Raw genomic sequence first — 15,597 nt, forward strand, 5'->3', positions numbered from 1 at the left:
TGGAATATTTAGTAAGCACCTTATAACTGACTGTATTGAATATTACATATTGCTGGCATGATTTCCAAAGATATTGAGCACCTGCACCACCCACTGACTTTCATGGGAATTGTGGATGCTCGACATGATCTCTGAAAATCATGCCGAAAGTCCATGTAAGTCCAATTTTTTGGCACCATTTGTGGAGAGGTTTAGGAAAGTGGCCTCATTACTTTTTCTTTATGATCACAGAGCTGACTTGACAAATCTTGTGTGAAGGGGAAAGAGCCCAGACACTACATTTCACTCCCTTCATTCCAAACTACAGTAGCAGAATAATCTTCCACCTGTATAATATAGTGATATTCAACTACGGAGCCATTTTGTCAGTTACTGGCCTGAGCGCCAGAAAAATCACCGAGACACACACAGTGTGGCAATCTTTGCTTCAAGACATTTCATGTGATGATGCTGTTTCACACACCACCATCATCATGTACAGATGCCCCATCAGCTTGTCTCACTGTGATTTTATGGCTTTCCTGGCCCGTTAGATACAGCACCTTTTCCCTTGCCTCTTCCCCCTTCCTGGCTAGTAGGAGGGAGAAAGGGAAAATAGTTATTTATCCTATCAGTTTTCCACTCCTGGATAATTAAGGGCTAAGGAGTCTCTCCTTCATCCCTCCTCCCTCTATCTAAAGGGAGATGAATTCCAGAGGCCACTGTATTTCACATTGATGAGGTGATTACTTATAGCTCCCTGCACTAGTCTCACAGGCATTAAATGTTCCACCTATTCTGACTGTGCCCCAGACAGAACTCAAGACACAGAAGTGAAATGACTTGTCCAAGATCACACATAACATTTGTGGGAAGACGAGGAACAGAACTCATCTCATGACTCCATGTCCTGTCCCTTAACCACAAGACCCCCTTTAAAGCAGTACACGCTCTTCCTAGGCTTTTAGAAACTGTATGAGGAATGTGAGGAAACCTCTGTGCAACTCAATATGTTTATCAGAGAGGCAAGAGATTTTCCTAGAGTCACACATCACTTAATTTCAATACATCCACTATTTAACTTATTACACATCGATAAATACATGGATTCATCTTGCTTACTAGGACCACGAGTGCCCCAACACAGCTCTCAGAGCAGAGGTTATAGGGTTCATAAGTTCACAGCAAGAAAGAACTTCTATGGGGGCACGACCCACACACCTCTACCCAAACTACAACCCTACAAGACAAGATACAGCCTTCCAGATTAGATGTAGTGGACAGTTTCTCTAAACCTCTTCAGATGATTAAAAAAATATACTGTCTCTCCTAAGACTATCTTCCCCTCTTTGATGAGCTCATGATTGTAGATAAAAAAGGTAGAAATGTAAATTAAAATAAAACAAATTAAAGTAAAAAGATGGATGTTGATACAAACCTTGCTACTCCCATCAATCTTTTCAGTCTCTAGGTTTTGTATCAGTTTCTCAGCTGCCTCAAGCTGCTTGCTAAGTTTCTGGATTTCCAATTTACCTTCAGAATTGGCTTTCTGAAGTGCATCAAGGTCCAAAATCTTTTCTTCAGCAACTTTGATCTGTGTTGTTAAACTATCAATAACTTTGGTTTGTTCATTGCACTTGGCTTGCAGTACCTCTAGCTCCTTTACCTTTATTTCAGCTTCCTGTAATTTGTTTAAAGCGTCTTCCATTTCTACTAGATGTTGATCTTCTGCACTTTCTAGTTTGGTCTTCAGGCTTTCCAGGCTTCGCTCTCTCTCCTCAGTGAGTTCCAATAGCTTCGCTTTCAGAGCTTCAATCTCTTTCATATGCTGAGATCTTTCGTTTTCTTGTTTTAGTTTTAAATTTGATGTTTCATTTTGATGCTCTAATCTCATTTTCTCAACCTGGGTCTTTAGGTCTGCAAATTCAGCAGTCTGAGCCCCAACACCTTTGCTGAATGAAACCTTTAGTTCTTCCATTGCTTGCTGATGTAAAGCAATAGCAGATTCCAGCTTTGATTTCCACAGCTCTGTCACATCTGAATTCTCCTTGTTGGCAAAATCAAGCTTAGTTTTCAACAACTCATTTTCTTTTGCAATTCTTTCATGTGAAGCTGAAAGTGCTTTGATCTCCTTCCGATAAGATTCTTCACCAATTCCAAACTTCTCTTTTAGTGAATTTATTTCACTCTGATGTTCTTTGCTAATTTCTGCCACTTTTTCTTGCAAAGAACTTATTTCTTGTAGCAGTGAGAGAGAACTGTCCACATCGCTGACTAGCTTACTAGACTCTAATCTCCCTCGGAGCTCAGCTACTTCCTTCACCCGTAATGCTAGATCTCTTTCTAGTTCCATGATGCGAGATTTTTCGGATACTGTGGCCACCTATGATCAACAGCATTTTAAAAAGAGAAATAGTTACACCACATATAAAAGCATGAAAAGATTTTTAAGTCTCAAGAAAAATCTTCAATTATTACAAATTAACCTCATTAGTATATCCATACCAACCTTTTTGACAATAACTGGCCAAAATCAGATCTAGTCTAATCCAAATTCCTATTCCTACTGAGGTAGCTCACGGAGCATAAATAAGAACAAATGTTTGCTTTACATGGAAATCTATGAACCAAGACAATCTAATATACTTGATTTTGTTTACTTTTTAAATTATTTCCTTTCTTTTAAAATAAAAGTACCACTACCTATGTTTACACCCGTATAACTTTTATTTAAGCCAGAATGTATTTAACCTCCCTTTCTGAAGTTAGCTGTTAAAAGAAAAAAAAATTTGTTAGGCAAAAGTTTACAATCGCAGCATGTATATAGGTTACCACAGGTTAGCAAAATGCTTCTACGGACGAATTTAAAGTGGAATGATGAAGGGTGGAGAGTTTGCAGTCTTCATTTGTCCTGATAATTGCTTCCTTATACCATTCATATTGGTTTTGAAGCTAACAGAAAAATGCAAATATATTTATTTGGTCTAGATGTACCAATAGTTGAAAATCCCATTGCATCTATCCCCAGACTGTCTTTAAAAATTATTCTTACACTACCCAAGGCCTTTCTCAGAATGCCAAAGAAGGGTTAAAGAATTAAGCCTGTGACATGCAAAAGCATCACAAAACCATTGGTTCCTGATCAGGAAATTACTGTCTCTGCTCCTCCTTGTATTATCAACATCAAGATTAAAGATATTACTTACCTGAAATTATTCTTTTTAAGTATTTTGTACAGATCCCACTCTTTGTTTTATATTATTCCATCTATGACCTCAAGAACAAAACCATAATGTGTTTTAAACCTCTCCCACATAACCCATTAACAGCAATATATTTTGCAGTATGTACTGGGACATAGCTCAGGAAAGAAATTTGAAAGTTAAAGAAGAAGAACTGCTTACTATAAAACAGTAAGTGGAATAAGCAAGGATATTTGGAAGTTGTTATCTTGACGGAACAACTGATAACCTTGCAGTCTATCTAGGATATATTATTAAGGCAGCAATATCTTGAGGAAGTGTTTAATAAGTTAAATGACTGGCTTTCACATATCCTATTAAAGCTGGTATGTATCACTGCAGAATCTAATCAACAAAATCCTGCCCCATGAACAATGAAGAAAATGTACAGCATATTAGATAACTGTTTCAATGACTCTCTTAGACCAAAGCTCACTTTGTCAAAGGAAAAGATGGCCAAATAGATGAGAGATAAGGGAAAAACAAACCATCACTCCTTCCTAGGGTTTCCAACCCTCCCAGTTTGGCCGGGAATCTCCCGGAATCGGGCTCAATCTCCCAGAGGCTACTGAAGCCAATCCAGGAGATTTTAGGTTGCTAAAAGTTAGGTTGGCAGCACAGTGGGGCTAAGGCAGGCTCCCTACCCACCCTGGATCCATGCCGCTTCTGGAAGCAGCTGGCATGTCCAGCAGCGGCTCCTAGGTGCAGGGGCGGGCAGGGGGTCTTTGCGCGTTGCCCCCGTCCTGAGCACCAACTCTGCAGCTCCTATTGGCCAGGAATGGGGAACCGTGGCCCATGAGAGCAGCAGGGGTGGTGCCTGCAGGCAAGGGCAGCCTGCAGAGACCCCCTGGCCGCCTCTGCATCTAGGAGCCGCTGCTGGCCCTGCCACCGCTTCCGGGAGCCACCCGAGGTAAGCACCACCCGGCTGGAGCCCGCACCCCAACCCCCTGCCCTATCCCTGAGCCCCCTCCCACACCCAAACTCCCTCTCAGAACCCGTACCCCGAACCTCCTCCCTCAGCCCCCTCCCACATCCAAACTCCCTTCCAGAGCCCACACCCCAAAACCCATCCTGCACCCCAACTCCCTGCCCCAGGCTCAGCCCGGAGCACCTTCATACTCCGAACCCCTCAGCCCATACCCCAACCCCCTGCCTGTGAGGGTGAGGGAGAGCTAGTGACAGAGGGATGGGGGCTGGAATGAATGGGAGGCGGGGCCTTGGAGAAGGGATGGGGCAGGGCAAGTGTGTTTAGGTTTGTGCGATTAGACAGTTGGAAACCCTACTCCTTGCCCCCCTACAACTAAAACAGAAACTGCTATGATGAGTAATTTTCTAATGCAGAAAAATGATAGTTCCTCAAGAACCTCAGCAAACCAGCTCTCTCAAGGCTTTTCAGTTTGAGGAGAAGGATGAAGACAACTGCTAGCTGCTTGATTCACAGACTATCTTTAAAGGATACACCAACTAGCCTTGAAATATTTTCCTTTGCATTGCAAGGATCATCATAATACAGCTGGCGTTAATTGGTTCATTTCTATGCCAGGTGGAATTCTTCACATAGAGGGCTGAGCTCACTTATCACCTCTTGGACCAGTTTTACAGGTTCTCATCAAATATTTGATACTACATTCTGAAGAGCTGTAGTGTATTTTAAGGTTATTCTCATCTCTCAGTTACTGAGGGTTTGTCTTCTCCAGCTACAAGATTCCATGAACACTGAAGCCATCAACGAGGGCTTCTCAACCCAGCATTGATGTGCACATGTGAGAGGAATTTAGGAACAAGGAAATTCATAAACAGTGATGTCTTGCAACAGGTGACCTAGACTCCTATCATGTAATGGAAGATTTATGACCTTTTGTCACATAGTCATTGACTTTCTGGTAATATTTTACCAAACTTATTTTTTTAGCACAATTTGGTCAGTCATGCTGAGGTGTCTGCTGAGAACGGCCAACAATAGCGAGGATACAATATGGCCAACATACACAATTCTTACTAACCTGTCCTATAGTTGTAGGCTTTGCATCTTCTCTTTTGTAAATACAAATAATTTTGACTGGTTGTTGCCAAAAAGTCTGAGGTTTTAGGCCCTATGTGGGCAGTTTGCTGGAGTGGAGCAACAACTATATTTCTACAAAAAAAAAAAATACGCACCCTCTTCTCCCCACAAACACATGTCCCAAATCTGGCCTAGGATCCACTAGCATGGACCCCAGCAATGGACTGGGCACAGATGAAGTCCCCCCGTAGCGTTACATAAACGCTGGCACACAGGGGCCCTTTAGGTACTGGGAGTTGCTCGGTCTCTACTGAATCTCATGTTAAAGGAACGCATAGTTGTATGCTCCTGTACTAGTCTGGTCCATCACCATAGTGATGCAGAATGACAAAAATGAACCAGACACACCTCTTTCTCTTCTGTGTAGTTTCACTTTTGCCTTCCTGGGGTCTAGAAAAGAGCCAAAGTTCCTCAGTTTCTTTGAGAATAGTAAGGACCTGACAGGTGGGGAAAAAACCTCAATCAACAGGAAGCTCTCCAGCCAAGCAGAATTCATTCCCTGTAGAGAGGTTTCTTTTCTTCCCCCCAAAGAAAAAGCAACTGGCTTGTGTTGCATCTGCTAACTGATGGTCAGTTAACCAGAGGTGCCAAGATGCTTACAAATTGGGCTCAGGTTTAGCAAGTTTTGAAGAATCCCCTCTCAGTGCAAGATATTTGAATGCTATGATACCATGCACATGCTGCAAGTAATATTAACTGTAATTCATCTGTGGGAGTTTTAAGATTCCTCAGTTTCGCAAGTGCCTCTAAATCATGAAAATTTGGATCCATTACTCCCATCCAAATAAAAGTTATTGGATTACTATACATTTAGAAGATTATTTCCTGCTACATAAAAGCAATCCATCTCTACAGCTTTATAAACAAAGAGTGGGAATCTATAGAATATACTTCCTGTCAGAAAACAGAGACCTTACTGGACTTCTGCAAATACTAAAGTTAAAACTTCAGATTGATAGGAGAAAGTCATCTTATTAATCTTTAGCATCCAAAAACACAAACTATTTTTGCTAGGCAAGTGTGGGGATTACATAGGTTCTTATTAGATGTATGGCAGAGGGCTAATAGCCATCCACATCTCTATTCTTCCCACTCAAATTCCCTTCCTTGCCTGACAAAAATAACTAGTAAACAGTACATTGTCGTTAATGGTGTGGTTACTGTTTGCCTGTCATTCTGTTTTAATTACATGTGACACTTTCTGGTGTGGAGAAAATGATCAGTTTAAATGAAATCAACATGCTTTATATTGTCGTAGAAGAAAGCTGATTGGATCACTTGCAAGCACATTAAGAACAATGAATGTCAAATCACTGACATTCATTACAATGCATAATATGCATTGTTATTTAAAATAATCTAAATTAATGGGGAGTAATCAGAGCTGTAGGCTGACCAGAGTCATTTCAAATTACTGGAATGCTTTAGGCTTAGAAACCATAAGCAAGTCATTCCTTCAAGCACAAAATAAAAAATGTCATTTTTTCATATGTGCAAAGGCATCCAAATATGGAACTTGGAAGCTATTTCCATTCTTCATGGTTCTGGACTTCTGAGACCACATCGGTACGATAAAGTACTATTACACTCTGCTAAACACACCTGCGAAGGGAGTACTGGGGTCAACTAATCTAGTCACATAGGATCTGTCTCAGCTGAAATTTGACACAGGGTTAGCATCTTTCTAGAGGAGAGATTAATATGGTTCTTGGTAGAAAGATACTGACATTGTTTCAAGTCTCTGCACATGTAGAACTTCTTCACCTTTCTAACAAGGGCATTAAAAAAAAAATCGGATGTAAGCAGAATATGTAACTAGTGCCACTGGGTTTCCTATGGAAGGACCATACCAACGGAGAACAAACAAACAAACTGTATGGCCACAGTATACACTGGTCAGCAAAATAAGCACCCAATGTTACAACCTGTACATAAGGTCCAGATTGCTCCATCCCCCAAAAACCTTCAGACTGGAAGAATTTGAGTAAATTAAATGAGAACACCTGTCTATTCACAGCAAGTCAGCATTTCTTTTGGAGCATAAAGAACCTCACTATCTGCTACAAAGTGAACTGCTGAATACTTTCATAAATAGATCCACAACTTTGTTTGCCGCTTTGCACCTGTAGTCAAGTGATATCTTTCCATTTTGAAGAGATCTTACCTGGATTCCTTTGTAGAACTATATATAATAAAAATGTAACAAAAAGTCAAAATGTAGTAGTCATTTTAGTAGTGTCCTTCTTGGCTACTTTCTATAAAAGAATATGGCAGAAGACAGGCACTCTCTTCAATATCCATTATACCCCGCAGACTGCGTGATCAGAAATCCTCCATGTTACAAATAGGTCTTGTTCATTTAAATAGTGAAAACCATTACCCTAGTGTCTTCTAACTCCCTCTGGAGTTTGTCAGCTTTGGTCTTTTCAAAGAGCAGGCTCTGTTCAAGCTCCTTAATGCGGGCATGCTCCAGTTTGGTCTGCGTCTGTTAGTAAAAAGGAAAGGAAGAGAACACAACAGTGCCACCATCACATGCCAGCACAAGAGGAGGATGCCACATGCAGGCCGTGCTGCCAGTATCTTCTACCAAGGATGAGCAGAGAAGATGCAGTGGGTAAAATGAACAGGGAAACTCTATGGATGAGAGAGATGGACTGAAAGTGTAAATGGTCTGATGTGTGAAATAAAACAAACCAATCACAAACAAGAAGAAATACGGACAAAAAGTAAGGTAGATTCATGCAGCCAAGTAGAAGTTATTTATCAGTATGTGAAGTTTACCAGCACAAATTAGAATAGTTAATACTTTTTAAAGAACTATAAGCCCCTTCCCCCTATCACCCCCAACTAACATACTAATGTATATTTATTTGGATGTAGCTGAGTTAGGTTTTTAATTATGAACTAGGGGATCAAAATTCAGACCTGGTGTCATAGGTGAAATAACACCATGGAACAGGAGCAGCACCAAGCAGGTCTGAATTTGGCTGTAGATATTGATTAGGGCTTCTGTAGAATGCTATTTTTAATTTCTCTATGGTTTTCAAGTTTGTGCCATAAAAATCTTCCTGGCAAGTCCTAGGCATGTCAAGATTCATTTGTTGCTATTATATGAATGGTGTGAATACACACAGAACATCTTTTCCCCACCTTTCCAGAAGGGGAGAAAATGTGACTGATTTAGACTTATTGCTCTGTAAGTAAAATGCTGATTTGACCATGGTACGTCACTCAAGTCTAAATTGGTTAGGCCAAGAAGAGGAAGTAAGAGGACTTGTGCCCTTTGTACTTCTAAAAGGCATTGTGTTCCAAGAGAGAAAAAGGAACCACACAAAGCAGAGCCAAGTACCCTCTGCCCTTTGCTCACAAAGGGGTAGGTTTTATAAAGAACTGTGGAATATCAGGATACAGCTCCTGAATATTCAGCAAAGGGGCTGAGACGCTATCCCAAGAGTCTGCAAGAAAACATGGAGTTTAAGAGAGATGGAAAGAGTGTAGCAGTTACTCCCTTCTTGACTTGCACCACTCTGGGAGGGAAAAAGAAAAGCATATCCAGACTTAAGAACTGCATGTTACACTCAGCTCTGAACTGCAGAGTTCAGTACATTGTGTCAATCTTAATGCACATCATCATTAACCTAAAATATGCCATATTTTAAAAAGAAATATTCATGCCTGTTGGTTTAAGTGTCCTTTCCTAGAAAGAGGTGTGACCATCCCAACAACAGGGTGACCACCTGATGGAGGCTGAATATTATTTTACTGTCTACGGCAAGACATGCTTCTCATCATGAGAAGTTACCCGTGGCAAACTGGAGCAACGTTCTTCTATGTGATTTAGTTGTAGCTGTAATTTAGTGTGAAGTACAGTGGATGGATGTAATTAAGCTAAGAAATATTAATTAGAAGAAACAGGTGTTTATCTTGCAGAGCCAGCCGTAGAATACGAAGGAGAAGAGAATAATGTGAATTAAGATATGTGGGATCCCATCAAGGCCCTACTCCATCTGTCATCATCTCGTTGCCCATACTGTACTGTTTCCACAGTTGGCAGGAGATCTGTGTATACCCAGGCATTCTACGTGCATTGTGCACCGGCATAGGTAATGTAGACCTAAGTCTCCATTGCCAGTGTCTGTAGCAAGATATTTTGAAATCCTTGTAAAGCAGTGTTATGTATAAATAGCGATAAGCTGATTGTGACCATCTTCAAAGCAGCCCCAAACAATCAAATAAAGATCGTAAGTACTCTTTGAAGAGGAAGTGAGATGGGGAAAAGCCTTTGTTTTGCTTCAGCTGTGTTCTCCTCCACCCATCAACCAATAAAAAAAGATGGTTTCACCTTACTATTTCATTCTGATCACATCAAGTTATTTCTCTATCTGTGTCAAAAGCTGGAAGTTGACTGGTGCTGAACCAAAATAGTTCTGTATCCATCATGATGAAAATGATAAGCTAATTCTACCAACATAATTCAATAGGCCCCAACACACAGGGATCCAAAAGTATTACACTTGCTTCAGAGACCAAACTTTCAGCATTTCCTTGGGCTAATGAAGTTTTTATGTGATTCTATGTCTCCTTTGTTCCTGAAGATCTTCAGAGGGCTTGACAAGACTGCCAGTTTTCCAGAAGAATAAGAATTGTCCTTTTACCAACAGCTTTCCATTATGTGGTTTGGTATTCTGATGGGAATTAGAGATATTAAGAGAAAACTTTTAAAATGTCTAAAAGTTTTAAATGCAATAGTTTTAATTCGGAGCATTTGTGGGACTAGTTAGTGTGACTTCAGATCCAGCAAACAAAAAAACCAAGCCACTAAACAGCTCTAGAAATGTCTTGAGGTTTTTTTTAAATAGTGGTTTGGGATAAACCTACATACTTACTTAGTCACATTCCCCGAGGTGGATCTATGCAGAAGAGCATATCCAGAATTCTCCTTACATCATGAATCTCTACTAAAATGTGCACTATCATACACAAAGCCTCTTTTTAATCCCTTGCTTATATAGCAGCTATAACAAACATATCTAGGTGCTGTCCAACAGCACTAAAACCTTCAGAGATCAGAGTTAACAGAACTTATTCAAAAATATCCCACCACGCAGATATTATCTACACTAAAACAAAAATAAATAAAGATGCTCAGCTAAATATAAATAGAGGTGGAATCTAAAACATTCCACTCCAAACACCACTTTTGCTCAATGAGCAAACAAAAATAAATAAGTCTGACTTCCAAAGGAAAGGCTCCAATTCCAAATAGGGATATCCACTGAGGAACTGTGGATCAGTCTGAACTCCCTTCCAATCATCCAAAGAGACAAGTCTAAGGGACAAATTCTCCTCTTAGTTACACCAGACTGAATTCAGAAGATTCAATGAAGTTACTCCAGATTTATTTTGGTGTAACATAAAGGAGAGTGGAATTTAATACTAAAGCTTGATTCAGATGTGAAAAATGACAGGGAACACTCTCTCTAGTCTGGGGCATTACAATTAGATGATGAGAGGTGAGACAAATCCTGCCCTGACTTACATCCTCTCCAACTCCACTAAGGATACATCTATCCTGCAAAAAATCCTGTGGCAGTGAATCTCAAAGCCCAGGCCACTGACTTGGGCTCATGCTATGGCACCAAAAATAGCAGTGTAGACAATCCTGCTCAGGTTGGAGCTCAGGCTCTGGGACCCCTGCCCATACAGGATTTCTGAGCCCAGGCTCCAGCCCGAGTGAGATGGGCTACACTGCTATTTTGAGCCCCATAGCATAAACCCAAGTGCCAAGGGTTTTTTTTGCAGGGTAGATGTACCCTAAGTCATTAAGTCCCAAATGCAGGCCATCAGTTATCAACAATGCATGCCAACTGCACTCTGTGCCTGCTCTCACTCTTTGAAATGAAATTCACAGCTTAGTTTTGCACCTGTATCTACCTACTGATCCATCCGTACTACTATGCTGAAGCTATAATGCTGACTAATGATTCTGTAACTGGGGCAGCAAGTCTTCAGTCCCTGTGCTGGCATGTTCACCACAGAACATGGTCTGGATAGTTTCTTATCTAGTGTTCCATTAAATAATCCAACATCACTCTCCACTCAAAAGGAGAGCAACAAGGGTTTTTCTTGGGAAATAAGCCTGTTGAGGGAGAAATTAGAAGAGAGAGAATTGGAATAAAGACAGAGGGGAATGAGGAGTGCACAAAATAGGAAAGAGGAAAGTCACATGCAGATTTACTTCTAACACACCGTGTGCCTGATTTGGAAGAATAGAAGAGACCCAGATCACGGAAGTAGCTTCATAAAAGGAACACCTAAGAATGCATAGTAGGAAATCAGTTTTAGTCTTGAGAGCTTTCTATTTTGGTGGGGGAAGAGGGGTTGCAGGAGGCAGCCTATTATAAGATCTTCTTGAACCAAATCAAAAGCAGAGGATTTTTTTTTAATTCCATCAGCTTTGTACTGTGGATGGTGTAGAGGGGATTTATTTTAAGGACTTGCAAAGGAATATATTTCTTCTAGCCAATCCTAAACAATTTCTCTGTGTGTTTCAGGAAGAAATCCTGTTACTCTACAATGAAAAATCCATAGCTTTGTACAGTGTAAATAATGAGATCATTCTTGTATTTTTAATCGCTTTTCCTTGGATACTGCTTTCTCTTCAGCATTTCATAACAAAAAAAAAAAAAAAAAAAAGAGTAATCAGTAAGGAGAGGTGGGGCTATGAAATCTGTTCTCTAGGAAATTTCATGAAACGATGTACAGTGCCATCCACTGAACAGTAGTGGGAGCTCAGGGGAAAGAACGCAGGATTTTGAGATGAATGCAAGTTGAGGCCTGCTTTTACAGAAGAGACTTTTCAGGGCCTAAGACTGTAGTTTCCTGCAAGCTCCTATTGCTTTTCAGTTGATTGCACTGTATTAAATTTGCGGTTTTATTTTAAAAACTAATGACGATACGTTCCCCCTGTCTTCAGTTAAAGGGGATGCCAGTGTTTAGTCATTACATACGTTCTTTGTGATAAGTGTTGTAATTGCTCTGAAAGCAACATGCACACAAATACTAGAATCAATGTTTCAATAGCAGATTATGCAGTTAGTGATTAAGTCTATCAATAAGCATTTTATCTGTACACAATCTGTTAACATGGGATGTCTCCACACACTTAAATGCCCTCTTACATTTTCAGGATCTTCAGAAATCTGCCTCTTTTGCTATCAGTAAAAATTAAAAAAAAAATATAGATATATATTTCACCTATTAAATGCTTAACACTATCACTCCAATACAACAGGACGCATTTCATTAATTTAAATTCAGCTTATACTCCTGAAGATATGCATCTTGTCAAACAACCAACCAGAGTCCTTAAAACAGTTTGCCATGATTTTAAACTCAATTTTAATTATCAATTGATTTAACAAAACAAATCCAAAAAACACTTTCATGGACTGAACAACTAATAGAGCAGAGTATAGATAGGTACTTTAAAATGGATGGAAGACTGACACAAAGTAGAACTAAAGGAAATGTCACATGAAATGGACCACAAGGCTAGCACTTTCATCATTAATGGTTCATAGGGTTATAAGTCAGTCAGTTTAAATTTCTCCTGTTCTTTACAATGGGATAAGAGTAACCAACGTTTTTTCAGATTAAATATGTTCAAAAACCAGAAGACGTCCAACATTTTTATTTTAAATTTGGATTAAAAAACTGGCAGTGTTTAAATGGTCTCAATTTGTTTCTTTCTTATTAACAATAAAAACACTGTGTACAGAATTATTTCAGAATGTTAGAGTAGAGTTCAGTACATCATACCAGCTAGACAAAGTAGGAAGGTAAATCGTGATAAGAGTACATACTTTGTATTTCACTGGTGTGCTTAATTCTGAACCCTCCCTAAACCACGCACGCCGATGTTAAGTCTTTGTTGAGAGATGTGCAGGGATAGTCATTATTTGGTATGAATCACCCAGAAGACTGAGGTGGTTAAATCTTCAGCACCCACTTCAACAGGGACATGACTATTAACTGCCAGTTTTAGAATTTAAAATGGATTTCTAGTTGTTGGTTTCTTTTAAATAATTTGAAAAAAATGTTAGCAGGATTATAAAATTGCAAAAAAGGATGAAATTTTACAAGGGATAAATTAAATTATTCTGCCACAACCGCAACCACTCAGCTACAGAAGCCATGCTGAAGAATACAATTCACTTAAGGGCCCAATCTTGACCATTTAAGCTTACACAAAGACTGCAGAATTGGGTACTTGAAGGTTTAGGGATCCCCTTCCATTTGTTCTGTGTACTCCTGGAATATCAACACGCAGTTTTAACTCTTCCTTTCATTGTCTTCACACTGTTAGGAATATAATATCTACAACTGTTTGCACTTCAGTATCCTACCAAATGTGACTTTTACAAAGTTGGCAGTATTTTACCTCTAGGTCTCCTTTGGTAATGGACTCTTCCTCTACGCGGAACTGAAGATCCTCCACCTTCCTATGAGTCATAAATGAAGACAGTTTTCAAAGAGAGATTGTTTTTTGTACTTACTTTTCATGAGAAATTAAAAACTACAGCAACATTATATTTTAAAATTACTTAATCAAGTTACCAGAAAAAGTGGGAGAAGAGAAAAAGTTCAACCCTGATTTTAAATGAGAGAACACTGAAAAATTCATTAAAAATAAAGTATGACATCAAAATCCTTCCTGAAGTTCTTTAAAGTTTGGAAGACACAGTATTAACCAAGAAAATAATAGTTTAAACAAACAAAATATATTTAAATTAACTAGTCACCATTTCATTCATTTCTTTTTTAGACTCTCAAACAATGACCTGATAAAACGACTTGATCCACTTGCCATCACTAATTTCTATGATTCATGCTAAAAATGGGTAAGAAAATTAGAAAATGTATTAAAAAAATTAAGAAATTGGGTTTTTTAAGACATACACATTCTAAAACTCTAGTATAGGCAAAGCAAGTTGATCTTTACCTGTGCTGGCTGCCTGGAGAGGAAGCCCGTGGGGGAGGAACAGACATGTGCTAAAGCACAACTTGCCTCATCTACACTAGAGTTTTAGAATGTATAGGTAGAACGTATTCGTGAACAAGATCTCAACCTCCACTCCCCCACCACCACCTTTTTATCCTAGTCAAACTTTAAGTGGACTGAGATGGACCAGATGGTGTGTTCCTGTGGAAGAGGGCTCTGAAGTTAGATTCTGAGCAACCTACACTGGATCCACAGTTCACTCAACTCCACAAGAAATGTAGAGAGGAGAGAAAGGGTGCCTCATATCCCTTGAACAACATGCACTGGCTGGAACTTTGTTGAGTGACTCTGAAGATGACCACGTCGAGTCTTCTCAGTCAAAGGCAGGGCTTGTGGGAATACAGGGTCTTTCAGACAATTAGTGTAAAGAAAAGGAACAATAAGAATTTAAGTTAGTATTTATCTTAACAGTAATTACAACGCTGTCTACGCAACAACTCCCTGCTTTTGGGAGTGAAAGATTTAAGGTGGTTGGATTTCAAGTTACTGTATGAGACTGTATCTGACACAGTGCAGAGAACTGTCAAAGAAAATAAACCTAGAGTATTTAGGAGGAAGAGGGAGAAATACTACATTGCTGAAGCTGTGAACTTTTCCCCAGTTGCAAAATGCCACTTCAGTTAATGTGCATCAGTCATGTATAGCAACAGCTATGTTGCTTGGCAACATGCTGAAGGAGAGCCCAAGGCCAGCGAGGACCAGAGTTAAAGTAGTCCCTCGCTGCCCTAGCAGCTGGTGAAAACAGGGTCATAGCATTTATTATAGAAAGAGCTTTTATTTTAAGCCCTGTATGATGCAACCTGCAGAGGCTGCCTCAGTACCACCGCCTCTGCAGGTTGCAAACTGTTGGTCTAAGCAACTCCATAGCATGAACTATGCGGGTGACTTTACACCAGCCACAACACCCTATATTTGTCCCTTTGGAATTAGTCTGTTACTGGCAAACCACCACATTTGAAACACAAAACCTTGTTTGTGATGGAGAGAAATCCCAAATAAAGTTTTTGGTTCACCTTTTCTCTTCCTCAAGCTGGTTGAGAAGCTCCACTTTTTCCCTATCAGCAGCTTCGACCATAGCCCGCAACTGGTCCATTTTTGCTTCCATTTCCAGTACATGCTAATTAGCAGCAATGACATAGAATTTAGAAAGTAAAAAGATTAGGCAAGTCAATATTTACTTGAAGAAGTTTAAACAGGGTTCTATTTAAGTGTGAAGAAAGCCATATGGTTTGCAGGAAAGTCAAAATGGA

The 15,597-nt window shown here is 39.7% G+C and overlaps 1 protein-coding gene across 5 annotated transcripts in view; it reads right to left on the minus strand.

Annotated features, from left to right (window-relative positions):
- Positions 1-15,597, minus strand: part of CLIP1 (CAP-Gly domain containing linker protein 1) — a 113,964-nt gene that overhangs the window by 36,269 nt on the left and 62,098 nt on the right. For 2 of the 5 annotated variants that reach the window (XM_074972998.1, XM_074972999.1), the window contains 5 exons: positions 15,361-15,464; positions 13,727-13,787; positions 12,465-12,497; positions 7,664-7,768; positions 1,418-2,362 (listed from right to left, as the gene is read on the minus strand). In XM_074972998.1, coding sequence (XP_074829099.1) covers positions 1,418-2,362; positions 7,664-7,768; positions 12,465-12,497; positions 13,727-13,787; positions 15,361-15,464 — 1,248 coding nt within the window. The remainder of the gene's footprint in view (positions 1-1,417; positions 2,363-7,663; positions 7,769-12,464; positions 12,498-13,726; positions 13,788-15,360; positions 15,465-15,597) is intronic. The other 3 variants (XM_074973001.1, XM_074973002.1, XM_074973003.1) reach the window with 3 other exon arrangements.

The sequence above is a fragment of the Natator depressus genome, chromosome 15 (assembly GCF_965152275.1).
Source record: "Natator depressus isolate rNatDep1 chromosome 15, rNatDep2.hap1, whole genome shotgun sequence".
Taxonomy (NCBI): Eukaryota; Metazoa; Chordata; order Testudines; family Cheloniidae; genus Natator; species Natator depressus.